The sequence below is a fragment of the Conger conger genome, chromosome 5 (genome assembly GCF_963514075.1).
Source record: "Conger conger chromosome 5, fConCon1.1, whole genome shotgun sequence".
In the NCBI taxonomy this organism is placed as follows: domain Eukaryota; kingdom Metazoa; phylum Chordata; class Actinopteri; order Anguilliformes; family Congridae; genus Conger; species Conger conger.
The window spans coordinates 35,223,026-35,250,148 of NC_083764.1; the positions used below are offsets into that span (position 1 = coordinate 35,223,026).

The window sequence follows — 27,123 nt, forward strand, 5'->3', positions numbered from 1 at the left end:
CTGGTGAAAGATGGTGCCATTTCATGTCAGGTATATGGTCTATTATTTAAGTGGTTAGCCACCAGTTCTTTGTTGCTCACAGTGAAATTATGGATTGGATGTCAGAAGTATGTATACCTTATGGAGAGGTAATGCCTAAAACAGGGAGCACTGATCAACAGGAACACGCTTCTCCAAAAATCTTAATTTACAAAAAATATTTGAATAAATTATAATAGGCCTATAGCCTACACATAGGCTACAGTAAAACCAAACTATAACGTGATAAGTGGGGTCCAAAAATCAATCCCGTAAAATGTGGGGTTGTGTCATTGTGAGGCTATGGTCCACTTGCAGTGTGGGAAAAAAAAGGGGAAAATGTTTTCACTTATTATCACCAGCAGTACACGGCCACACGCAAAATACACTTAAACTATATGTTTGATAAATGTGCTTACTTTATTCTATTTTGAATAAGAAAAACATGAAGTATGCCAGCTTGGTGTGTCAGGGCCTTAACAGCCAATTTAGTTCTCAATTGCTAGCAGTTCTGAGAAAAAAATATATATATATTACAAATTGTAGGCTAAGATAAAAGTTAAAAGTACAAAAACATTAAACCGGGTGTACCACAGGTTCAAAGCAAGCAATGGACGGTTCTTGTTATACCATAAATGGTACAGGGAGTGAGGGAACACTGAAAGGAGTCTGCTGACAAATAATTGAACTTAAACTGCTTCTAGCACTGTTACCAAAGGCATATGTCAATGTGTTAGGAAATGTATTAAAATGCATGCCTTATTGCACACAATAATTGCAGTTGTTTTCTATTCTTTATGCAGTTCCTCTAAAACTAGCTGTATTATATTGTTTAATAGGTATATTGTTTTGTCATCAAGTTGAATTTCCACATGAAACCATTTTTCCAAAACTTTGGTCAATTCAATCTGTAAAAAAAAAAGAAGAAAACTATGAATCTATGGATTTCCAAATGTATTCAATTTGGATACAAGCCATTAAAGTTGATTTAAAGTACATATAATGTTCGAGACATGTACATTTCTTATTTACCAAATTTGACCAAAATTGTCGATTTGTGTACATTTTGGTTTCACCATGTAGAAAAAGCACTTTTACACAAGAGTTTTTTTATGAGCTTCAATTGCCTCCTTAGTGCAGGTATAAGAGCACATAGTCCGCTTTGGAGTCTATTATTGGCATTTGTCAACATGAGGACCAGAGAAGAAAGACAGTGGTGTGCTCTGTCATTGCAAGGGCCCTGGCAGACCAAGGAAGATTGATGACCTAAGAATTCTCACCATCATGAAGGATACCCCCAAATACCCGTCCAACAGATCAGAATCACTCTTCAGGAGGCAGGTGTGGATACACAATATCAGTGTCTACAAAATATGTCTACGAAAGACATTGCGAACAGAACTACAGAGGTGATACTGCAAGATGCAAATCACAACTTGGCACCAAAAAGTTTACAGTTCACCAAGAGGTACCCAAAAGAGCTTGCAGTTCTGGAAAACATCTTGTAGATGAGAGCAAGGTTCCTTGGTCTCAGAGTGATGGCAAGAGCAAAGTGTAGAGGCCAAAGAGAAATGCCAAAAATGTCCAAAGCACCCCCCTTATCTGTGAAGCATGATAGGGGGTATATATGGCCGAAGTGAATTGTCTTCATTGATGATGGGGCGGCCTGTAGTGTAGTGGTTAAGGTAAATGACTGGGACACGCAAGGTCGGTGGTTCTAATCCCGGTGTAGCCACAACAAGATCCGCACGGCCGTTGGGCACTTGAGCAAGCCCTTGTGCATTGCTCCAGGGGAGGACTGTCTCCTGCTTAGTCTAATCAACTGTAAGTCACTCTGGATAAGAGCGTCTGCCAAATGCCAATAATGTAATGTAATGATTTAACATAAATTCTCAAGTTTAGAGGAGTACCATATTTTCACAAGTCCTAAACAAAATTGCTGAGCACCTGGTTCACAGACTTCAAGCTGATCTTTTCATCGTACAATCTTCATTCAAAATTGTGGTCAAATGCGCCTGCTCAGCATTTTTATACATGCCACAGAGCATGATAGGATGTTAATTGCTTAATTGCATCATGCAGTACACCTGTATGGAAGCATCTAAATTCGAAATGTTTCTCCACTCATTTATTTGGGGTTTTCCCTTAATTTGTCACCTGTCCATACCCGCCTGTACAAATACCGACTAAATAAATTGGGCTACGGAATTATTAGCACCCTTAATGAAAATGAAGAAAAAAGGCTGCATATGTTAAACAACACAGATAATAATCAATATCAATAGTTCAAAATAAGTTAAATTTAGATACAGATAGTAACTTGTCAGGAAGAGGATGCAAGCACACACCTGTCCAATATATGTGGCACCTGTTTTTTTGGGAAATATATTTTCTATTTTAAATATGCATAACTTTGGTTCATTCGATTGAATCATAAATAAAGCACACTACTTTACATGTTGGAAAATAAAATGTATTTCAATAACGGAATTATTTTTAGTTTACAACATTATTTTTTTGTGCATAATAACCAAGGGTGTCAATAATTCTGGAGCCCACTGTATATGCATAAAATCATAATCAAATATTTAAAGTAGAATTTCTGAATATTCAGAACAATATAATTCTGTAAAATACAGTGCTACCATTTTACAAAATGACTACACTCTCACATTTCAATACATTTTTAAGACTGGGGATTCATACGGGGAGAACTGAGAGAAAACAGAAATTTCAAACGAAAAAATTATATAGCATTCACACAGGAAGCTGGCAGAAGCAGTATGAAGTTTGCGGATCTAAGGAGCATGCTCAGTTTAAAGAGAGAGAGAAAAGGTCAGCCAGGAAAACAAATGGAAGACAGTTCTATTTCTAAGACCAGGAGCCGGAGCACCAGTTCTAGCCTGAATAATTGCGGGAGCACATCTGGTGTGCTTTGAAATGAATTGGCCCGGCACTACCTCGATAATGACGGCACGGTAACGGAGTAATTTAGAAAATGCTGCATTCCGAAAGTCACCCAGGTCGATACAAAGCTTAGTTTGTTTAATAACTTCCATGGAGCTTTACTCCAGAGCTCAGACACATTACTGTCCATATATGCAGCATATATACACTCACTAAGCTCTTTACTAATACTGGGCAGGGCCCTCTCTTTGCTCTCAAAACAGCCTCAATTCTTTGTGGTATGGATTCCACAAGATGTTGAAAATATTCCTTTGAATCCCAAATGTTCAGAACCGGTGACTGGGAAGGGCACTGAAGAACATTTAACTCATTGTCATGTTCATGAAACCAGATTAAGGATGCACATGGTCAGCAACAATACTCATTCAAGTGGCATTCAAGTGGCATTCAAGCGATCATTGATTGGTATTAACAGGCCCAAAGTGTGGCAAGAAAACATTCCCCACACCATTACACCACCGCCAACAGCTTGGACTGTTCACCCAAGGCAGGTTGGGTCCATGGATTCATAATGATGGCGCCAAATTCTGACCCTACCATCAGAAATCGAGATTCAACAGACCAGGCTATGCTTTTCCAGTCTTCAACTGTCCAGTTTTGGTGAGCCTGTGCCCACTGCAGCCTCAGCTTTCTGTTTTAGCCTGACAGAAGTGGAACCCAACGTGGTTGTCTTCCGCTGTTGTAGCCCATCCGCTTCAAGGTTTGACGTGTTGTGCATTTCTGATGGTTGATGTAAACATTAACTGAAGCTCCTGACCCATATCTGCATGATTTTATGCATTGCTGCCACACGATTGGCTGATTAGATAATCGCATGAATAAGTAGGTGTGCAGGTGTTCCTAATAAAGTGCTCAGTGAGTGTACATGTGTGCGTATGTGTGTGTGTCTGTGTATTCATTCATCCAGCATTGTCTCTGACACCTTTATCAACAAAGGCATAAATGCTCATAGTGATTTCATTTTACTCATTATATATCCGCATTATTATGTTCTATATTCATATATAATATGAAAATTGTAATTTCAGTGCATTTTGAGATACACAATTTGTAGCTGAGAGTTTCAGCATTACTAATAATTCGAAGAAAGAAATCTAAAGGGAAAGCCACAATGGCAGTCCCTGGCAGTTAAAATGTGTTAGTCAGTGTACCCAGTGTCCAAACTATTCCTTCACACCTTTGTCCTCTTGGCCCTGTACAGCTTTACTGACTTTGCAGCCCTGACATGAGAGGGAGGCTCTGAAGATGTCTTCTGGAAGAAGCCAGACAGTCCCGGCGCAGGTGTCGTTCACGAGGAGTCTTATCAGGCAAAACACCCGCCGTCTAATTAGGCGGCTGATGTACGCACCCTCTCGCGAAGCATAAAATATGGAGGCCTGCGCACCACTGCCCGCTAACGACCTGCGTCGTCAACCACTGTAGGGAATAATGACCTGTGACACGAGCCCGCAAACATCTGGCCGGCCCAAGGGCAGCGAGGGAAAAGGACTGGAGCAGAATAAAGAGAATGGAGCACAACTCACTGAACGCCTACACCTCTTTGCGGAAAAGGGCCGAAAAACAACGGTCACGGGTCCCCGCCGCCCATGCGTTAAACGAGAGCGATTACGCGGTCACTCGGTGAGCGGAGGCATCGCTCCGCTTTCCCGCGCGTGGGGAAACGCAGCCCAGTTCCCAGTGCCTGGAACGAGGCTCCCGGGGGATCGGCGGGCCAGGCGCACGCACCGATTTTCCGGCGGCACACTAAAGCATTCATCAGATAAACAGTGGGGTGGGTGTTGGACTGTAAAGTTTGTCCAGGCGCTAATTTCCACATGACACAGGAGCGTTCATTTGTAAGATAAACACTAGGCATCTCTTTACGCATCACTTCCTGTACGCATATGTTTATATATCAGGCTTGAGAAACGTATTAAATACTCTCAAGTTCAGTTAAAACCTATACGTACCTATATGAGTCTTCAGTCATTCATGAGTTTTAACTATCCTTATACTCATATGCTATATAATACTATTTAAACATAATTTGATCTAAGACACAGCTGCGGCAAATAAAACATTTTATTATGAAAAACTACATTTAGGTCATAAATAAGGATAAAAATTGCGACTTGATTATCTTTCTCTGAAAATGATCGTCTTGGGAAACCTGCTTAGTTTTATGCAGTCATTACTCTCTAATTTAGGTGAAGGCTAATATGACCACAGCGGGCTGGATGGCTCATCATGTTAAGGTACCGTTTTGGTACTAGATGGACTCCCACAGTTGGGTATCGAATCCGGGTCTTAGCCTCATTGTGTGACATACAACTGATGGGAGTGCTTCATTGGGATGGGACGCAATGCCTGCTGGTCAATCCGATGCCGGTGTTATGCCACAGATGAATCGCCTTCCACAGACTTAAGTCTGCGTGAAACTAACTTGTGAACTGTGTGCCATTGAGTCTTTCGGTGCAGAGGACAGTATTGTTAGCACTCATCCACAGACATAGTGGAGATCGCAGTGTGTGTGGGTAATGTCACAGGCAACTATGGGAAAAACCCAAGGAGAAATATGTGCTTCATTTTTATGAAATTCTAATCAAATCAAACTGAAATGATGAAATAAGAATGAAAAAAGAAACGGTGATAGTATTCTCATGAAGGAACTACAAGTGCATAGGAAAAACCAAAGAGCATTAAATACCACAAAATTCCCCACACGGTCTTCCCAACACAGGCTAGCGTTTACGCTGAGAGCCTTCCTCAGAGAATTAACCTAACAAAACCTAAAAAGTAAAACCAAAAAAAAAAAAAAAAAAAAAAAATGTTCTTCCAGTTACTGTGTGAAAAAAAAATGAGTTTTGCATTATAAGGCCAAACTCAAAATACTCAAAAACTGAAAGTACAATCAATGCAATTCTTATATTCCACATAACTGATACACATCCAGTATTCAAAATAGACTGATTATTACCAACAAAACGTGTACATGAAAACCATACAAAAACCTTGTTAACAGCACAAGGTTTATAGCACTTTAGCACCAATCACTAAAGGAGTGATAATGGGTGCTTTATAGAAACTTTTACTCAGATAATACACATCGTCTTCATAATTTCTTTCAACGTTCAAAATGTAAAGGTGGGGAAACGGGAGCCAAGCCATGATTGTGTTACAGTACATCCGAATTTGCATTATCACAGGATGATATTGCAGGGTTTCACTAGTTGTTAAGTATAATGTCAGCACATACAAAAGTGGAATTGGCACGTATATGACCGTTCGTGTTCTTTTAAGGTGTTTCACAGTTATTTTCTCAAATGCTGAACAACTACATCCCTGTGGTTCCCATTTGTGCATTTAGCAAACGTATGTAGTCCTGCCCGTGTTCCTCTTAGCGGAGCTCACGCGGACTGCTACCTTCATTCGCTCAGTGTGGACTTAAGTGCCTCTCATTCACCCTGCCACGAGCCACAGAAGGCTGCGCGGTCAACAAAGGAAACAAACAGTGGGAAACACTTAAAACAAGGCTGTGCGGCTTGCGTTAGCAGGCAGAGCGTGCTTCCCTTTGGCTAAAAGCTGCTAAGACTCTGAAAGTCTCAGGAGAGAGTCAAGTAAATAAAAGCCACCCCCCTCCACTCCCTCCCTCAAACCAGGCCTTTCCCTTCTCTGCTACCCTGCTGCCCCCCCTTTCATGGCGACGGAGGTGTAGCCGAAACCCCTACAGCTAAAACCAAACCTGGACAAAGGGACGAAAATAACGGGTGTTAACAAACCGGAAAATAAATAAAGAAATAAAAAAAATAAAATAATAATAATGAAATAATAATAGGGCTTTAAACGTTGGGCGTACCTTCGGCGTGCTGCAGCAGGAGGAAAATTGAGTCCTCTGAGACGATGTACTTGTGCAGATGCACCATGTTGGGCACACAGTGGGGGACGATGGTCTTTTTGTTCCTGCTGCACTCGCTGCTTTTCCTCAGCCCCTGACAGAGAACAAAAAGGTCAGTCGTACCCTCGGTCGCCTTTGGAGCACGCTGAGCTCTGTGTTTATCAACCAAACTAATCTATTCTTGTTACTCTCCACTTCAGAGAGAGGCACTCATCTGCGCCCGCACACCCCCCCCCCACACACAGGTCCCCCGGGGGGCGCGCTGATGGCATCTGGCCGGCATCCAGCACGCGGAAGATGGCACAGAGCTGCCATTAAAATCAATTACATGGGTCAATGTTTTTATTAGAGAATTTCTCAAACTAAGTCATCAGGATGGCAACTCGCTGTTATTTCCAGCGACCTTTCTGCCACAAAGACCTTGTTTGAAAAAGGGGGGAGAAAAAAAAAGTGCATACTTTAAGGAGAGGAAGACTCAAGGTCAGAAATGGCCTCTGTTTCTTTTTTTAATGGTTAAAAGAGCTGTGGAAACTGCAACAGGAAAAAGCTTAAAAATAAACGACAATCTGTACTGTACAATGAACGGGACTCGATAACCTAGATTAACTTTATTCATATTATCAATACATCCATATAATTGATATAGAATTTCAATTTCATTGCATTTCAACCAGTATATGTATGGGTATACATAATATACTTAATTAAATTAAAAATAATTCATCTACTAGTAAGATTCATAACTTACTTTGAGAATGAATGTCTCATGTGTTCTCTTATCCAAGACCAGCATGACCTGAAAAGCAAAGTTATTTCAATGTAAATGGCATAACTGTACATGACACTAAAAACTCGAACTCTTAATTATGCAACCTTTCCAAAATTTCCCAAAAAAAAGGCTAAAACCACACTTTCTGAGAATCCAAGAGGCTTACAATTAACTGTGCAGTAAAACTGCTTCCACACGATCAGCGTCAAAATGCTGAACATGGCATCAAAGGATTAAATTCCGATGGAGGGGCTATTGGTGGTGTAGAGTTCAACTGAAATGTTATGCCGAGTTGCAACCCTGAAAGCTCAAATCGTTTGAACTTTGACCTTGCTTGAAGCTGACCTTCATAGCATGTCCAAACGCATCACAGATTTGCATGAAGCAGGCAGATGTAAACAGGGAAGAACAGCAGATGCTATGTGTATTGCAGTTTCCTAAGCTGTACAAGCCCCCAAAAAACTAGAAAATTGATTTTGGGGAAAAAGAGTTTTGCATGATGGCAGATAAGTAGTCAGCTGAAGCTACCAAGTGATGCAGCTACTATATTATGATATTCTGTATTATCGCTAGCAACATAGAGCCTATGGTCATTTTATATACTGTACGAGGCTAAGAAAATAAAACAGTTAAATATTCTGTTAAATAAAGACAACATTTGTTGAATACATTTTTTTTTTTATCACAAAGAATATATATACATGGCAAACAAGTTCAGTTAGTTGACTTTTTGAGATAAACCCAATTTCACAAAGTGAGTTCACTATCAGCCTTATATCACAGCCAACATATTACCATCACCACTTGTCACTTGTAACTAGCTACAGGTTTCAGAACCACTTGATTCACCAGGGATCGAACCACCGACTTTCGTCATGTACCTTAACCACTACACAGACTGCCTTCGTACTGCCTTATTAGGTAGCTGCCGACTTAGTTACATTTGGCAATGTCAGCTGGTTGGCCATGATGGCCTGAGAATTTTGTCTGATATTTTACAAATTAACAACTTAAGGCTGGAGAATAAGATTCTAATCCACTTTTCACATCTCGGCTGGCTGGCTACCTATCATTAGCTAGGTAGTAGGTAATTCCACCAATACAAATTCCACCAATATATATCTATATATAAACCATAAAACATTTTTTTGAATACGACTGGAGTATGTACTGTACAGCAGACCAATATCTGTGGTTGGCTGATAGGCTGCAACCTGGAAGTATTCCGGGCAACTTCCTGGATCTGCTGAAAGGGGAAAGCTATGCTAAATATAATTTAAAAGAAATCCATAAAAATAAAAGCATCAAATAATTGATGCGTTTGTGAGTACGCATGCTTATATAACAGAATGTTGCGATACTTCCAGGCCGGCTAGAGCAGACTGAAAACCAGGGGTGCTGTGCTCGCAAATGAATAGAGTTTTTGCTATCGAATATGTCATGTACATGAACATTTTGGCATACTTGTGACTGCCTGACTGGTACAGTATGGATCTATCCATTTCCTGTTTTGAATGAGACAGGATTCCAGCAGTCTGCAATATGACGTTACAAGGCTACTGACGTTGCTAGCCAGAGCATAATATCTAGATGTTGGATTTGTGTGAGGTTCATCATGGGAGTGTAGGCGGGGTTGAGAAAGGAGGAGGAAACTATTTTTGATTGTAAACACAGGAGCGAAGCAAGGAAAGAAATCCTGCATAGCATACCTTTAAAGGTATTATAGTGTTCTAGAGGTTAAAAAAAATAATCCTTATTCAGCAGTGATTAAGAATCTGCACACACACACACACACACACACACACACATTGATATGCTGCCCTCTCCCCCATAGTAAGGAGGGAGGCCCCTCAGGAGACTGAACTAAATCTCACAAATCTACCACACCCTGACGAGTGTCAGATGACACTGCACAAAAAAACTATTGAGAAGAGAACTGGCAGAAGCCTGTTCTGGCCTGGTGGCAGGAAGCCCCAACTTAGTTTTACAACAGAGGACCTGCTACATGTGACCCACCTGCCCAGCAGCAGGGTGGGGTCAGAAAGGGAGACAGACCACCAACTCTACACCTCCTTGGGCTGTCAGTTTGGGCAGTGGAGGGACAGGAATGCTCCCCTCCCCTGGCACCCTTGCCCCAGGACCCTGCAGAGTAGCCTCTCTTCAACAGATGTGCAGAGCCTGACCTTTCTACTGGCTGGTACACTGTGGCAGACCACCAAGAAACACTTAAGCCCAGTTCCATAGCAGGTCAGATGAGAACAGCAAGCTTTCATTTAAAAAAAATAAAACATTGAATGTCAGTGGGTAAAGACTACACTGGATCAAAACTGCAGTTAAGAAATTAAATTCATGTTTCCATAACAACCCATTATTAGTTACTTGAGCGAAATTCTCTCATCTGTAACTATGGGCTCAGGATTTAAATGATTGAACCTTGGAGACCACAGCTGTCATTAGCAGATGTTTTAAGACTTGGTGGTTCCCAGTGAAGAAATTTGACGTATTTGTTAAAAAACTGTCATAGGCCGATTACCTGACCAGAACCTACTTTCAAATACTATTTCTGAGACTCCTCTTTACATTCAACACTCAGAAAAAGCAAGGCAAATTATAGCAATTACTTTTACCCGATTACTAAAACCTTTGGTAATACATGCACTTTTGTTCACGTATTACAACCGAACATTTGCATGATTATTTAAATGCCATTGTCTAACTTGTCTTATCATTTGTAATACTGTCTTTTGTATTCTTGTGTAGGCGTACTAGTCTATGCAGTCCTTTTTGCTAAGTTGTTCAAGATACATGGATCTCAGTGTGTTCTTCCTGGATAAATAAAGCACAAATAAAATAAATACTTTAAAAATAAAATTGTTTCAATCTCATGACATCACGGTCATATAACAACAGGCTTACAAATTACAGGTACACAGACATACAATTTTATAAAGCGTTCTCTTTTGGCAGCTAATGAGAAGGATCATCACTTTTTTTCCGTTAAGACATAAAGTGAGCACTGCAGTCTGACTGGATCTGAAATTCGGAACAACAAAATTCTAAGAGCAGTTTGTTCCAGATGAGGGTCAGGCTAACCAATCTTCATGTCTGCAAGATATCACATCAAAAAATCCATCACTGAAATCAGAAGAAAGCAGTAATAAATACAATGAAGGCTTCCTATTAGTTAAAAAAGAATGAGAATGCCATTCATCATTCAACAGGCTGAGATTCCTATGACCAAAGCCAAGCAAAAGAGAACCAGAGTGAAATAACTGCCGCACGGTTGTATGCCTCTGTCAAGTTGCAGTTTACGTCCCTGTCTGCCCAGCAATAACTAACTTCTAAACTAGTAAAGTTTAATGTATTTTTATTATTTTTAGACATATCATTAAATAATTCATAAGCCGTTTCTTTGTTGAATCAAATATTTTCTCATTACAACCTGAATATTTAGTTAAAGGTAGAGTAGTGTAATGATATGACCAAGAAAAATATTAGATTATTGTTATTTTTAAACAATATTGTATGAATTTATTTGATTGGCATCATTTTTTCCTGTCAAACCAACAACAATTGAAGAATATTCAAACAAAAAGTGTTTGATACTAGCTCTAAAATATTAACTAAAGATCACCAATCAACAAACAAAATAACCCAAGATCGTTCTTTTACAGTGGTAAGCAAAACCTTTTGGATATAAAATGTCATCACTTTGTCATCACTTTACATTCTATCCTATCAGATTTGTGTGATTTGTGTTGTCATAATTAGCGTATGAATGAGTCTTTTGTGAGGTCACAGAAACCTTGACCTTGACCACCAAATTCTAATCAGTTCATCCTCGAGTCCAAGTGGACGTTTGTGCCCGATGTAATGAAATTCCCTCCAAGCGTTCCTGAGATATCACATTCATGAGAATGGGATGGAGGTGATGTCACAGTGACCTTGACCACTAAAATATAACCAGTTCATCCTTTAGTCCAAGTGGACATTTTTGCCAAGTTTGAAGATTTCAGAGATATCGCGGTCACAAGAATGAAACGGATGGACGGACAACGGATGGATAGACAAACTAAAAACATAATGCCTTAGTCCACGGCTGCCGCCAGGGTGGAGGCACCAAAATAGTTCTCAAGCACTAAACTCTGAGATATTTATGCAGTGGTTTTATGTTTCAGTTGGTTCTCCCCCCTCGGGGGATCTGCCAGGTAGCAGCAAATTTGCATATATTTTTTGTTTTTTTCCACAGTAATGTTTGTTATTCGCACAAGGTGGCAAATGTGAGCACTCTAATCCACAGCAGTCTGAAATACTTGCAGTAGTGCCCTTTTTCATCATGAGGAGCTAGCATTATCATTACTGAGCTGAAAAGTCTGTTTCGGGAAGTACATGCAGAATACTTGCCAGACGGAAACAGCCATTTGAATCATGGTTGTGTTTTGTTCCTATTTATACACAAAGTTTTAAATATGTATTTATTTTTAAGGGGGCAAATTTCTGTATATTTTTCGAAACCACAACATCTAATCTCCCAATTAACTACAAATAAACGGCATTCCAAATTGGTTGCTAGATTAAAGGTCATTGTTGCCAGATGTAGGCTCCGATAATTATCATAGGTCTATTTGTACCATAATTTCATCCTCTGTTCAATGCGGTGATGATCAATGACGGCAAAGAAATTCCAAAACGTAGGCCTTTGCCATTTCACAAATAGCTTTTGTACTGTATGAGTCTCATGACTTTTCTCATGATATAATCATCGAGCAAATTAATTAACTTCTGAGGAAGGCCTCTTGCAAACATTTTAATGAAAATGTTTGCAAGAACCGAGTCTTATTCTAATTAACCAGCCTAGTTTTTAGGTAGGATGAGAAAAGCAATTCGAACACCCCCACCTCCAGACAATCGTCAAGAGGTGTTGATAGCCAAAATGGGAATGTGTCGGGCCACGATTCAGTAGCAAACAGAAAGACAGAGGAGGGGAACTACAAGGACTACAATGTCTAATGTTGCCATCTTCTTCATATTATTATTATTATTATTATTATTATTATATACTTTATTTAAACTCGATAACATCATAGCTCAAGATATGAAAATGAATGCTGGCATTACATTACATTGCATTTACATTAATGGCAGACACTCTTACCGAGAGTGCAAAATGCATACCCATAACAAGGGATAAGTGCGCTGAAAGACCCTAACGGTAAGTACAATTTCAATTGCTAACAGGACAACAAAGATGTTTGATCTTTTTTTTAATTTTTATACCACACCACACAAATATATGAATAAACAGCTTACCTAGCCAAACAAAACTAGCAAAGGTATCTTCCTAACATAATAAAACAAGTAAAGACAACACTGCTGGCACTGGCAGCAACTGTTGCAAGAAAGATCTTATGGGCTATTTCAAAAGTTTGCCTTTTACAGTAAGTCACTGGCCACACTGCTGCCAGTGACATCCTCATTAAATTCTAGTTAGTAGTTGTTTAAGTTAGGAAATTCTAAAATAGTTTAGTAGCTAATGTTAGCTGATTTTCATGTTTACCTATTTTCTATCATTTGCATTGCAATTTTGCATGCAAATATGTTAATAGAAATATGCTAATTTCATGTGCTTGCGGCAACTGAAATAATTAAAAATGTGATACAACAGTACGCAGTTCCGAGCACAAGAAGAACCTACTGTAGGCTAGAACTGACCCAAAGTCAAATCTGTGTACGAGGCAGCACGCTCCACCAATTGTCTCTACCGGGGGGGGGGGGGGGGGGGGACTGGAAATGGGCCAACCCTTAGTAAGAATTTTGGGCCCACTGCAAGGTTAATGCACTGGGGTCCTCGCCTCACAACCTGTCACAATATTCAAACCTACGAAGATGCTACCCTAGACCCTACTCATTTAATTAAAGCTCCACAATTCCAACTCTTACATTCAGTAGATTAGATGTGATCATATGAGCACATTTTCATATTGATAATAATGTGTCCCCTCTGCAAGTGTAAGTTAGCTTTGATAATTTTAGATTTATTTAGCATTTAGCAGCCAGCAACAGGGATATTAATAAGCAGTGTTACAAAAAACGTTCCCCACACTAATGTAAGAATTAACCAAGTTAAAGTAATTTCAGGAAATGCAAGATAACAGTTCACACCAAATGTCTGGGGTAGCTCTCCTGCTTTACAGAAAAAGAAATCTCTGAAAAAAGTCTATATGATCGCAAAAATGAATTTAACAGACATTGAAAAGATTAAAGGTTTAAATAATATTCCAAAAAAAGTTTTCTTTTCTTGCATGCTGTCAACAAAATTCTAAACATGGCCTATTGATTTGTCTTTTTAACTGAAAAAGAGAAAGATGTAATCTCCGGTGATGGCTGATAAGATGCAGACAAAGCCAGCTAGGTGACATTCTTGCCGTTTTACTTTGACTACTTTAGCAAGCAGATCACGCTAACAAAATATATATATAAATAAATACTTGGGTTAAACAACAATGATAAGCTAGCAAATGTTAGCAATGGCAAGTGAAAAGATAGCTAGCTAACTAATATTTTAGAATATATTTCCGGTCATCCTAGCCGCCTGTATCTGAGATCAGAGTGATGTTACAGACCGTGGCTTAATTAAAGGCACTACTTAAATTGTGCCTTGCACAAGAGGCTATAAAGAGCTAAAAAAAAACCCAAATACAAATTATATCTCCAAACCAGAGCTAATTGTGCCTCTGTATGTGGCGAGTCATCTCGAGATGCAACGCGGCTGCCCCTTACTGTCGGAACCTTGCAAGTATTTTTTCCCAGCCAGCGGCATTATTGCTGCAGAGGCAAAACGCCAAATGAAACCAGAAAGCACTCCTCATTATTCCAAGCACATCCACCATTAATATCACATATCATGTATGCATACCACTTCAGAGACAAAACAAATTGATTATTAAATACTCATCTCTAAACTTACAGATTATTATTTGTTGTGCACACCTCTTAAAGCATTATTCTCACATTGACACATTTAGAGTTGAGACACTGCAGTACAGAACATATGTGACTTTGTTTTTTGTGTTTTTTTTTTTTTTTTTCATGTTTTTTCCCCCGTCTGGTCCCTGACCCTAGCTTCTCTGAAACAGGTGCTGGCTAAATGATTATAAATTGGGCCCTAGATGAACATTCATCGCGGAGCCAAGCGGGTCTGGCCTTAATATAATTAAAACGCAAACATCAGGCCAGCGAGGGCCCTCCATCTGTTTGACATTCTCCTTTCACTATCTGCCACGCATCGGCAAGGAGGAAGTTTAAGGAGAAAGCGGCAGTTTGTTTGACACTGCACACGACTCTGCTCACATGCCCAGTGGTTTGACACCATGCTGGACTCAGTTTGCAGCAGCTTGGCTGTACCTGGGAGCGTCTCAGGAAATGTTCTCAATCATGCAAAATGGGACAGGTGCCACAATTTCTTCTGCCACCGTCCAGAGAGGGAACACATGGGCCCCATGATTGGCCTGCTCCCCAGGCTCGAGGTAAAATGAGCAGCAGCCACACCCCCAATGTCATCGCCCCCATGTTTATGTACAGTATGTGTGTGTGAGTGTATGTACTGTATATGTGTGTGTCTCATTGACCACTTTATTAGGAACACATGTACACCAGCTCTTTAGTGCAAATATCAATATCGAATCAGCCAATCATGTGACAACTCAAGGCATAAAAGCATGCAGGTCAAGAGATTCAGAAGTTGTTCAGACCAAACATCAAAATGGGGAGGAAATGTGATCTAGAGTGGGTTCCAGAATTATTGGCACCCTTAATAAAAATGAAGAAAAAAGCCTGCATATGTAATAAACAACACAGGTAATAATCAGTTGTTCTAACATATGGGAAATCTACACTTTCATTTCAATACATTTACTTGCATGTTTCAATGTTTTTATCAAGTAATCCAATTTTTGTCTGAAAAACCACAGGTGACCAAATTATTGGCACCCCTAACAATTATTGTAAAGACAATAAACAAAGTGAATTTACAATTTTGTCAAACTAAATTAATCGTTCTGTCACTTCCTGTTTCACTAGAGAATAAAAATTTGGTAACAAGCATGAAAAATCCCTTTTGTCATCCATCGGAGACAGATGGTAATTGACCACCACAAGTCTGTTAAGGGACACAATAAAAACAGTTAAATATACCACGTATTTCATTTTCACACAGCATAACTTTTCAGTAACAATGCTTCAGTGCTTCAAGCACTGTCAGCTTGTTGTCTTTGAATGACTGTAGAGCAGCTATTCATAGTTTGATTTACTGTTGCCAGCAGTCCTGTAAAATCTGAAATCAACCCGTCATTTTAAAGTAAAAGACGCGTAATTAATTCACACGGACATAGTTGGTTCAGTGGCTCATCTTTGAGAAAGATTAGCCAGGTTTATAGTTTACACCAGTTTAAATATAATTTGGGGGTTGGCCTGACCATCTGTGATAACAAATGTAAACAAAAATTTGACCTAAAACCAAACAGAATGTTAGGTAACGTGAGTTACAGCGAACCTGGAATAAGCAACCTGTTTTTTATCGAGATGATCAGACGCACATGGTCCAAGCTATCCATGCCTTAATCCACAAGAAATACAAAAAACGAGGTGAAAATACAAAAATGAGGTTGCTACCCTTTAGTTTGCAATGAAATACTGAGTCGCAAATTTAAAATGGATAAAACTACAGCCTACATTTCCTGGATCACAAACAAAAATTTGAAGGTAGCTACTACTAAAAGATCGGTGAAGCAAAAATCAGTGTACTACCTACCCTGGTGTCCTTTGGTATTTCCGGATATAAATGGTTAAATTGTGCCTTGCTGTTATCACAATGTCCATGAATGACTGTATAAAGTAGCTGGCCTAATCATAGCTATTTTAATGGCCTACGGAATCATTCCCCTCATTTCAAAGTAAAAGACGCGTTTTGTAACCTAGCCTATTTTATTCACACGGGCACCATTGGTTCTGTAGCTTATCCATAAGAATGATTAGCTAGGTTTATAATTCAGCCCCTGTTTTGAATATAATTCAGTCCTTGGCTAGATAATATCCATGATAACAATCTGACCTAAAACCAAACTGAATCGTAATGCAAACTAGGTAACTTGAGTGACAGGGAACCTAGGCTAAAACTTGTTTATCTAATCAGATTAAAAAAAGAGACTAGAAAAACAGATTTATTGCTGAGTGGTAAATGGTTTGGGATATTTACTGGAATACTTAAGTAAAGTTTCTACTACGGATATGACAAATCATCAGTTTTTGTAAATGAACAGGAGTAGCCTACTTACAAAAAATATCTTAATTTGTTTCATTCAAATGTCAACATTGTAAGTCAGATAATAGCCTAATTGCCAAATTAAAAATGTACATTTACATTGACATGGTGCTCAAAGATTTCCAGCAGTAGTTAAAGCCGTGTAGATTACATCCAAGCAAGCTGGTCGTTTGCGTGTCATTTAAAAAAAAAATCCCATTGGTTAAAATGATAATTCTTCATGTTTTCATCCCTCTTCCCTATAGCTTCTGCCTGACAGACTAGACTGGCAAATGTGTGTTATATATATTTCCGTGATATACAGTAACACAATGTCGTGGCGGCGACACAATAAGTGCGGTCTATTTTAGGCAGGCTATTTTTATTTTAAGGCAACAATTCTACTTGATTTTAGAAATAGTTCAACTACATGGTCCTGGAAAATGGAGGTAATGTAACTTGCCATGTTCCAGACACCAAGTTAGCTGACGATGTTCGAAAAAGTGCAAATTTCATGATGAATAAATGAGAAATAACTTCCAGATCAGCTTTGGAGTGTAAATTCTAATTCCTTCTGTTTTCATAACAACTTGGTATGAGTCACACATGCAAGCAGTATACAGTGAGAAGGTAATGGTGCTCCCAAGTGAGTGTGTTGGGGAAGCTGTTGCTAACAAGAGGCAAGCCTACTAACCAGGCAGGCTTATACGGTTCTGCCAAAAGTGTTCCTTGTAAAATTCTTCATGTACACACATCGTTTTACAGAGACGGTATCAGTTTTTAATTAATGTTAAGATTAACCTGATAAACTTTTAATACAGATTTGCCTAGCTAGCTAGTTGTGCTTCAGGCGCTGTTCTGAACATTGCGAATAGGCTAGGTGTTCAAAAGATCATGAGCTAACAGTGAAGTTGTGTAGTTATTTGTCATTTTCTCTAAAATTATTGGTCCAATTCACATGAATTTTACTGTCTGGGATAGTCACTAGGCAACCACAATCATAAACCGCATTCCTCAGGAGAAAGATTACCATTGAACGGATGTTAGCTACCTTCTGGAAGCGGCCGCTTTCCCTTGTACTGTGCAGAACATGGTGTAAACTAAGCTCTGGCCAAGATTAGATATATAGAACATAAGATTTAAAAAGATTTTTAAAAAATGTTGGATAGAGATTGCACTCTTAAATCTCAATCAAAAAAATAAATATTTGGAAAATTGTTGGAATTAATAGATTATGAACACTGGTATGTAATTATAGCCTTAATTTTTTTCAAATTGCTACTTAGTCATGTCGTGTGCAACATTTGTCCAATGCTGTATTGCTTTATTTGTTTTTATATATATGGCATAGTGGAAAGCTACGTTCAGTTTGCCGGTAGTTTGAATTTGTGTGTCAACGAATAAACACAGAGTTCTCTGTGAACCTTAAGAAACGTTATACAATACGGCATACAATAAGCCATAAGTGAACCACAGCTACAGATTTAAAACATGCATAAATTCTTTGATAAGTATAATACTACATCATTCCATTTTTTGTTCGTAAGCCATTGTATAAGCAGGATAATGACCTCGGGTCTGGGCATTATACAGTTTGAATGCCCTTAGTGGAGGGAAATTGGTAAGCCATTGTATAAGCGTGATAACTACCTCCATGTCGGCGTTCAAACTGCATAACGCCTGGCTCCTCGGTCATCATCCCATACAAATCAGTATGCTGTTGCAAGACATAAGGTCGCCCTGAAATGGGGGGCCAATGCATACAAAGGGCTGTAATTTCTACATGTTGAAACATTAATTGCATCGAAACACTGTAGTAAAATCTGAAACTCTTTATCCATGTGAATTATTTGATTACAAATCAGAAATTTGCGGTTACTGAGCCAAATCAAAGAAAATATACACTCACTTTGAGCACTTTATTTTGTATATATCAGACTTAAGTCTTCTGCTGCTGAAGCACAACAATTTAGAGGATTGACGCATTGTGTGTTCAGAGACGCTCTTCTGCATACCACTGTTGTAATGCTTGGTTATTTGCGTTATCATTACATTCCTGTCAGCTTCGACCAGTCTGGCCCTTCTCCTCTGCCCATAGAACTGCTGCTCACTGGATGTTTTTTGTTATTCGCACCAATCTCTGTTGTGCATGACAATCCCAAGAGATCAGCCGTTTCCGCAATACTCAATCCACCCTGTCTGTCACCAACAATCATTCCACAATCACATTTCTTTCCCCATTCTGACATTTGGTCTGAAAAACATCTGCATGTTTTTATGCATTTTGTTTCTGCTACAAGATTGGCTGATAAAATATTTGCATTACCAAGCACGTGTAGTTTTACCTCATAAAGTGATCACTGAGTGTATATAATATCATAAATTAATCAAACACATCGCCATTGTTATCGATCAAGCTACAAATCAAACTCACTGAAAAGATGTAGAGTAGCTGCTTCAGAGACTATTTGTCAGTCAACTTCTGAAAAGCACAGGGGACTATTTATCCACTATTACATGACTAAATCACTGCCAATCAATACCTTAATGGGAAATCCCTTGTTGCCATTTAAAGCATGCAAGCAAGGTGCCTGCCAGACTCCAATTGTACCAAGACTAATTAAACACACAGAGGAAAGTTAGTATTTTGTTTAAATGGTTCATTCCATTCTTGTAACCTCAGGTAAACAGTGTGTACTGTATCAAGTATCTTTTACCCATGTGGTAAGATGGTTTCTCAGATTTATCTATCTCTCAGCAACATTGAACAGTGAACAAAGACTTCCTAAAGCACGATTACTACTGCATATTTGGCTGAGAAGAAATTGGCCAAACAACTGCCTCCTGCTGACATTATGAATGTGATGAATTGCATGCTAATTAAAGAATAAAGGTGGTAGGTTAATTGTGCATTCCTATGGAGATAACATAAATTTGATACAACTTGAAAAGGCTGTCCCATGGGGCGTTTTCATTTGCCTATGACAAATTTGTCATTTATCTCAACAATGAACTATTGCAGGTTACCATTTCAATGCTAACAAACCAAACAAACAAAAAAGAATGACAGACTAAAAACCTGAAACAAAAACCAGAAAATAAATAATATCATTGATGTGCACCATAACTATTGTCCTTTAATTGCTTTGAATATAAAACCATTCTTGGTGTCATCGTTTTACTTTAAATGTATGAATAAATAGGTTATTGTTTTCAAATATCCTCCTTAGCAGAATAGAGACACGCTTTTTGCTGGTTCAACCTGGAATACATTTTAGACACACTTCTGGACTTATTGCATCCATTTCTAGCTTGTGGATGAGACAGAATATCACATCAATCAATACACCAGGACAAATATATTTAAACTGGTACATTTTCCACTATGGAATTTCTGCAAAGTGCTAAGAGTTTTTTTCCACAGGGAAATGAATCCACAAAGGGAAAATATGGAATTGGGGGGAAAAAAGAAAATATTCTTAGGATCATATATTTTCTTGCACACCCTATGATCTGGACTATGACATGTTGATACAGATAGTGTTGTTCTGCATTCACAAAAAAGGCTGTAACATTTTTCATTTGACAAGATTACCTCTTTGCTGTGGATCTACACTGTACTGGACTGTACTGGAAACTAGGATTTCCAGTGGGGGAAAAAATTTCTTTGCACAATACTTCATACAATAATTAATCAATGGACATGCCAATCTATTACATACTATCATGCAAATTAGCATCAGGAGAATACAAAAATTATGTTTCAGATATCACCACATTATCCACGACTATATTAGCATGTATTAAGCATTTCTTCTGTCTGTGAATATCAAGCACTTTCAGCATCTGAAAGTGCAGCAATAGACGTTCTGCTTGTACTGTATCTACTCATAACAGGTTTCTTCTGATCAGAAACCAGCAGGCCAGCCTGTGTCCTGCTTCCCCCACAGGTCCAATGGGGCATTAGCCTGGTCCTTCAGTCCTCTGGACTGAAGCCCACGAATGAGAACAGAAACAGGGAGACTGGTTAATTTCATCCACTCACAGCTCTCCCTCTCCCTCTCTCTTTCTCTCTCTCTCTCTCTCTCTCTAAGCAGAAGACCTTCTTCTGCACTACTGAGTTTTCAATGAAACATTCAAGCAGAAAAAAAAGAGAGTTTGGAAATTAGCGCCATTTCGGCCAGTGGATGCCTGAAGGTCGGCCATCTGCCCACCAGCCAAAGTGGCAGCAGCTATCTTCGGCACATATGCATCAAAGCGGTGGGGTGAACAGACTGAAGGAGTCCTGCAGAAAGCCAGCAGACGGCAAGCGGCGAGGCCTGGGGGCAGCTACCAGGCGGCCACCAGAAGGAAACCCGGTGACCCTCTCCACGGTCCCCACCAACCCCTGCCATCCGGGTCGCTCCGAGACCATCGCTGTCAGGGAGGCTGCGGCCAGAGAGGGCCCTGCCGAGATGCCGGGAAAAAATGCCCAGAGCAGTGTCCCCTGCCGCAGCCGGTGTGGCAGCATGGCATATGAGCATACTGTTTATATCCCATTAGATTTAAAACAGGGGGGGTGGGGGGACAGCAGTGAGCCAGCTTGTTTATATGAAATACAAATGGCTTTATCTGGTGGGTAAATTGTTTTTGTAGTCAACCTCTGGTGAAATAATATTTAGTTGGGACGGCTTTGATGGGAAAGTGTCTCACTGTAAGGTAACCGGCAGGTGTGTTCCATGAGAAAGTCAACAGATGATATAATTTTCCTTTTAAAACCTTCAATCAAACCATTACAGGCAGGTGTTTTTTTTTCAACTTTTTCTACTTACTGGAAAATGAGAAAGTGCATAAAAAGTTCCAAACTTTTTGGAAACCCTATTTGCCTATTTGTTTCTAAAACCTTTCATCAAAGGTTGAAAGGAATATGAGATATTTATAAATATCATATGTGATAAATGAACATATGTGAACTACATTGTGATGCCTTCACAGTTCAGATACATGACATGAACACCTCTCCCACTCATAATCTAGGCAGTGATAAATAAAGCCTCAGTTCTTATAAATATAAATATAAATAAAACCAAGATCTGGTTTTATATCTGCCCACAAACACACATGAGTAACAACCTACATTATTGCCATTTTTAAACCAGTGACAACATATAACCACACGTCAACATAATAGTTTGAGCACAAATATACAAAATACGAAAAAGTCCTGTGTGTCAAATGCGCTTCAGCACTGTAGCGCTTGCTACAGTAGCATGGCTATTTCTCAGAATATAAGGGAAACTGAACTGACTTTGCTGTAAAATTCTGTGACACCGTGAATCGCATAACACAAGAATGAAGCACATTTCATTTCTTCCAGAGAATTCTGTACAGAATGAGTACAAAAGTATTTTCACATCTTTTTACCCCAAACAAACATCTGAGATTTATTTTCAGCATAAGTTTTTAACACAATGCCACTGCCCTTAGCATAAATCAAAGGCATAAAGGTTGAACAGTGTTGTTATATGAGGAAGAATACTCTCAACATTCTAAAAAAAAAAAATAATGTCCATTGCTTTTTTATGTATGTTTTTCTGTATGTGATCAATGGGACAATCTGTTCAGAATGCTTTTTTAGTATCATTACTTTCACTCAACTAAGAATCTGGCTTGTGTCTATTACCAGGCACAAGGAGCAGTAATTTATTTGCCCTTTCCGAAGACTCACACGGCTAAATTGATAAATAAATCATCACAACCTTTGGCTTGACCTTTTTCCCCCAGCCCACAAACTTTGCATGACCTTACAAGATGCGCTCAGATTAAAGACTTCCTATCTTCTATTTTTTTTTCTCCCCCGAGGGCGCCCTGCCCCAACCTCTTACCACTACCAGCCAGCCGTCCCCCCTCCCGGATGACAGACGCATTTCAATCGGCCTGCCTTTTGTTTCATATCCCAAAGATCCGCCGCTTCAAAGGACAGCCCGCCTGGCGTGCGGGGGGGGGGCTGATCCGCCAACTGAACTCTCCAAGAGGCGCTCAAGAGTTACCTTGTCGATCACGCCGAGGACCCTGAAGGCCTCCAGCTCCGCGGCGGGGTCCCTCTGGCTCCGGGAGGGCCCTGAACCCTGCGAGCCCTGGGTCTGCTGGGGGACATCAAAGATTGACATCAATCAGCAGCTACTTGAAGGACGCCGTGTGCCCAATGCAGTGTAAAGGCCACCGAAGGAAGCGGGTAGATATATAAATAAATAAATAAAGACAGATATGCTGAGAGACGAACGTGGCGGTTTCGCCGTTTAAATCGCGCGAGAGGGGGGAGATGTTAAGGTCAAGCCCTTTTTGTGCTGCGTTCACCTTTATTCTGTAGTTACATATTTTTTTGTCTCCTTTTCCGTTCATTTTGTCTTTGTTGTTAGCTTCGGCTTAGATGTGGGCAACCGCTCCCTTTCATCTTCCTCCAGGGGCGGTTCTTGGAAGAAGCGCAGTGGCTCAACTTTACAATAGATTTACAGGTCAAATTGAATAACTACAACAGCCATATACACTCACTGAGCACTTTATTAGGAACATTTTTACTTTATTACACATACTTATTCATGCGATTATCTCATCAGCCATATGTGTGGCAGCAGTGCAATGCATACAATCATGTAGATACAGGTCAGGAGCTTCGGTTAATGTTCACATCAACCATCAGAATGGGGAAAAAAGAGACTTTGACCGTGGAACGATTGTTGGTGGCAGACAGGGTGGTTTCAGTATCTCAGAAACTGCTGATCTCCTGGGTTTTTCATGCACACTAGTCTCTAGAGTTTGCAAAGAATGGTGCGAAAACAAATCCAGCAAGCAGCAGTTCTGCAATCATACAGTGGGAGCAATAATTATTTGATCCCTTGCTGATTTTGTAGGTTTGCCCACTTACAAAGAATGGAACTGTGTAGTATTTTAATCATAGATACATTTTAACATTGAGAGACAGAATATCACAAAATAATCCACAATAACAACATCATATACATTTTATACATTTATTATTGTATTTTTGCATGAAATAAGTATTTGATCCCCCACCAATCGGCAATAATTCTAGCTCCCACAGACCAGTTAGTTTTCCATTAAGAAGCACTCCTAATCTCAACTCATTACCCAAAACACCTGTGTCAACTCGTTACATCATTATGTAGCTGTATAAAAGACACCTGAACGTTTCCACCATGGGCAAGACAAAGGAGCTGTCTAAGGACATCAGGGACAAAATTGTAGCCCTGCACAAGGCTGGGATGGGCTACTAGAAAATAAGCAAGCAGCTTGGTGAGAAGTTAACAACTGTTGGATCAATTATTAGAAAATGGAAGAAACACAAAGTCACCGCCAATCTCCCTTGGTCTGGGGCTCCACGCAAGATCTCGCCTCATGGGATATCAATGATCATGAGAAAGGTCAGGGATCAGCCTAGTACTACACAGGAGGAGCTTGTTAATGACCTGAAGGCAGTTGGGACCACAGTCACGAAGAGAACCATCAGTAACACACTACACCATGAAGGATTAAAATCCTGCTGCGCGCGCAAGGTTCCTCTGCTGAAGAAGGCACATGTACAGGCCCATCTGAAGTTTGCCAAAGAACACCTGGATGATCCAGAGGAGGCTTGGGAGAAGGTGATGTGGTCAGATGAGACCAAAATAGAGCTATTTGGCATCAACTCGACTCGCTGTGTTTGGAGGAAGAGAAATGCTGAGTACAACCCCAAGAACACCATCCCCACTGTGAAGCATGGAGGTGGAAACCTTATGCTTTGGGGGTGTTTCTCAGCTAAGGGGACAGGACGACTTCACTGTATCGAGGGGAGGATGAATGGGGCCATGTACCAGGAAATTTTGGGCGACAACCTCCTTCCCTCAGTGAGAGCACTGACAATGGGTCGTGGATGGGTCTTCCAACATGACAATGACCCAAAACATACGGCCAAGGCAACAAAGGAGTGGCTCAAAAAGAAGCATATTAAGGTCCTGGAGTGGCCTAGCCAGTCTCCAGACCTAAATCCCATTGAAAATCTGTGGAGGGAGCTGAAGCTTCGAGTTGCCAAGCGACAGCCTCGGAACATTAAGGATTTGGAGAGGATCTGCAAAGAGGAGTGGACCAAAATCCCTCCCAAGATCTGTGCAAACCTGGTGAAAAACTACAACAAACGTCTGACCTCTGTGCTTGCCAACAAAGGTTTCTCCACCAAGTATTAAGTCCAATTGTTCTATGGATGAAATATTTATTTCATGTGAAAATATGATATTAAATTTATAAAATGATGTTGTTATTGTGGATTATTTTGTGATATTCTGTCTCTCAATGTTAAAATGTACCTATGATTAAAATTCTACACAGTTCCATTCTTTGTAAGTGGGCAAACCTACAAAATCAGCAAGGGATCAAATAATTATTGCTCCTACTGTGAACTTCTTGTTAATGAGAGAGGTCCAAGGAGAATGGCCAGTCAAAGCTGACAGGCTGGAAGGTGACAGTAATGCAAATAACTACACATTACAACAGTGGTATGCAGAACAGCCTCTCTGAACACACAACACATCATAACTCTAAGTGGATAGGTTACAGCAGTAGAAGTCTAATTATAATAAGTCTAATACATACCTAATAAAGAGCTCACTGAGTGTATAGCTATATCTCCACTGTTTAACTGTGTATAACCAGGTATAGCACCTATTCTGTACATTGTTCCTAAGCGGTTTACTCTTGGCAGCCAAGCGTCAGCAGAGAATGAGTTACAAACACGGTAGGTTGGAATACATAATGTTTATCTCACTCACTGACATTCAGTGTTTTGCCACAAGGCACAAGCCAGATTTATCACGTCGCACTCTGTCCGAGTGCTCCTTCCTCGTGGTAAACGGCATATATTTTTGGCCAAGCTGAAATGGCAGTTAACTGCACAAGCCACACTTTCAAATGATTCTAAATACGATTCAAACCTACGGGTATGACATACCAATCTGTTGAGATTGCATCCATGCATAAAATTTCATTTAAAGGAAGTTCAACGTATGGAAGATGACTAAATTGAACAGTTAATTTATACGTTATATTGAAACTCATTTATACATTTCTAAAATATGGGACTGTAATATGCTGCATCTGTATTTAATACAGACAACGCTACTTTGTCACATAGAAGTGTGGAGAGTTAACAGAGGTCTATGGAAGTTCAGACTGACCGCAGTTTCCACTGGCCCTTTCTCCACTGCATCTTTCAGGTACTGGCTGGATATCTGCTCGGCCCTCATCAGGTACTCTGCAGTTTTCTTCTTCACTGCCTCCCTCCTGGTGGGGCTGGGTTCACCTGCACAAACACACGAGACTTCAATAAGCCAAAACACACCTGGGAGAAACAGTCAGAAAAAAAATGTTGAAACTGCATACTAAATAAATGTGATTTTCTAACCCCTTTGTGCAAATGGAAAATCTGGCAACGGATTGCCCATTTATGCAGTTTTCATGTCTTTATAACTCTGAATATCTTCAAATGTCTTAACCCTATGCATGCTGCACCCTTGTGGTTATGTTGTCGATGTCCCAAATTATTGTTGCGTTCTTAACAATAAAAGGCATAACGATCCTTGATACCATTTCTCTACGCCAGAAAATCATCCAATATAAGAACAAAAATATATAATTAGAAGTTGCATGAATAAACAGTTACTTTTATTGCACATCCAGTAGAAAAAATATGTTTGTTTTGCAAATTATTCGATACAGACATATTTATGGAACCAAATATCCCACCTGGTTTTGAAGCTATGACTGTTTTCAAATTTTGTAAGCCGTTTTGCCATTTTCAAGAAAACTATCTATTTTCCAGGACTGTACATAAGTCAATGTCGTCTTGCACTGTTTCTTGCTGTTGCGTAAATGTCATCTCAGTATCAAACTAATGTAAAACATGGTCAGGGCCCTTGGAATCATCCCAAAACCCTCTTGCTCTGTGGTTTATGACTGAGTGTTAACATTTTCTCACCTGGTGGTGGTTGTGCAAAAATAACCAGAGGTTTATGGGTAATCTTGCTAGAAAGATTATCCATCAATCGGGCAAAAAAGAGAATAGAAATCAACTGGGAATTTCATTAAAGGTACAATAGGTAATTTCGGACTTCAAACTGTCAAGAGAATAACTGCAGCAACAAACACCCTCAAACCACAGTTTATCCC

The 27,123-nt window shown here is 39.7% G+C and overlaps 1 protein-coding gene across 4 annotated transcripts in view; it reads right to left on the reverse strand.

The window, feature by feature from the left end:
* Window positions 1-27,123, reverse strand: part of rps6kc1 (ribosomal protein S6 kinase polypeptide 1) — a 122,434-nt gene that overhangs the window by 48,002 nt on the left and 47,309 nt on the right. For 2 of the 4 annotated variants that reach the window (XR_009708768.1, XM_061242325.1), the window contains exons 8-11: window positions 26,133-26,257; window positions 22,956-23,051; window positions 7,608-7,655; window positions 6,821-6,953 (exon numbers count right to left, since the gene is read on the reverse strand). Coding sequence is in view for 3 of the 4 variants with exons in the window: in XM_061242325.1 (XP_061098309.1) it covers window positions 6,821-6,953; window positions 7,608-7,655; window positions 22,956-23,051; window positions 26,133-26,257 (402 nt within the window). In the remaining variant the exon portion in view is untranslated. The remainder of the gene's footprint in view (window positions 1-6,820; window positions 6,954-7,607; window positions 7,656-22,955; window positions 23,052-26,132; window positions 26,258-27,123) is intronic. The other 2 variants (XM_061242326.1, XM_061242327.1) reach the window with 2 other exon arrangements.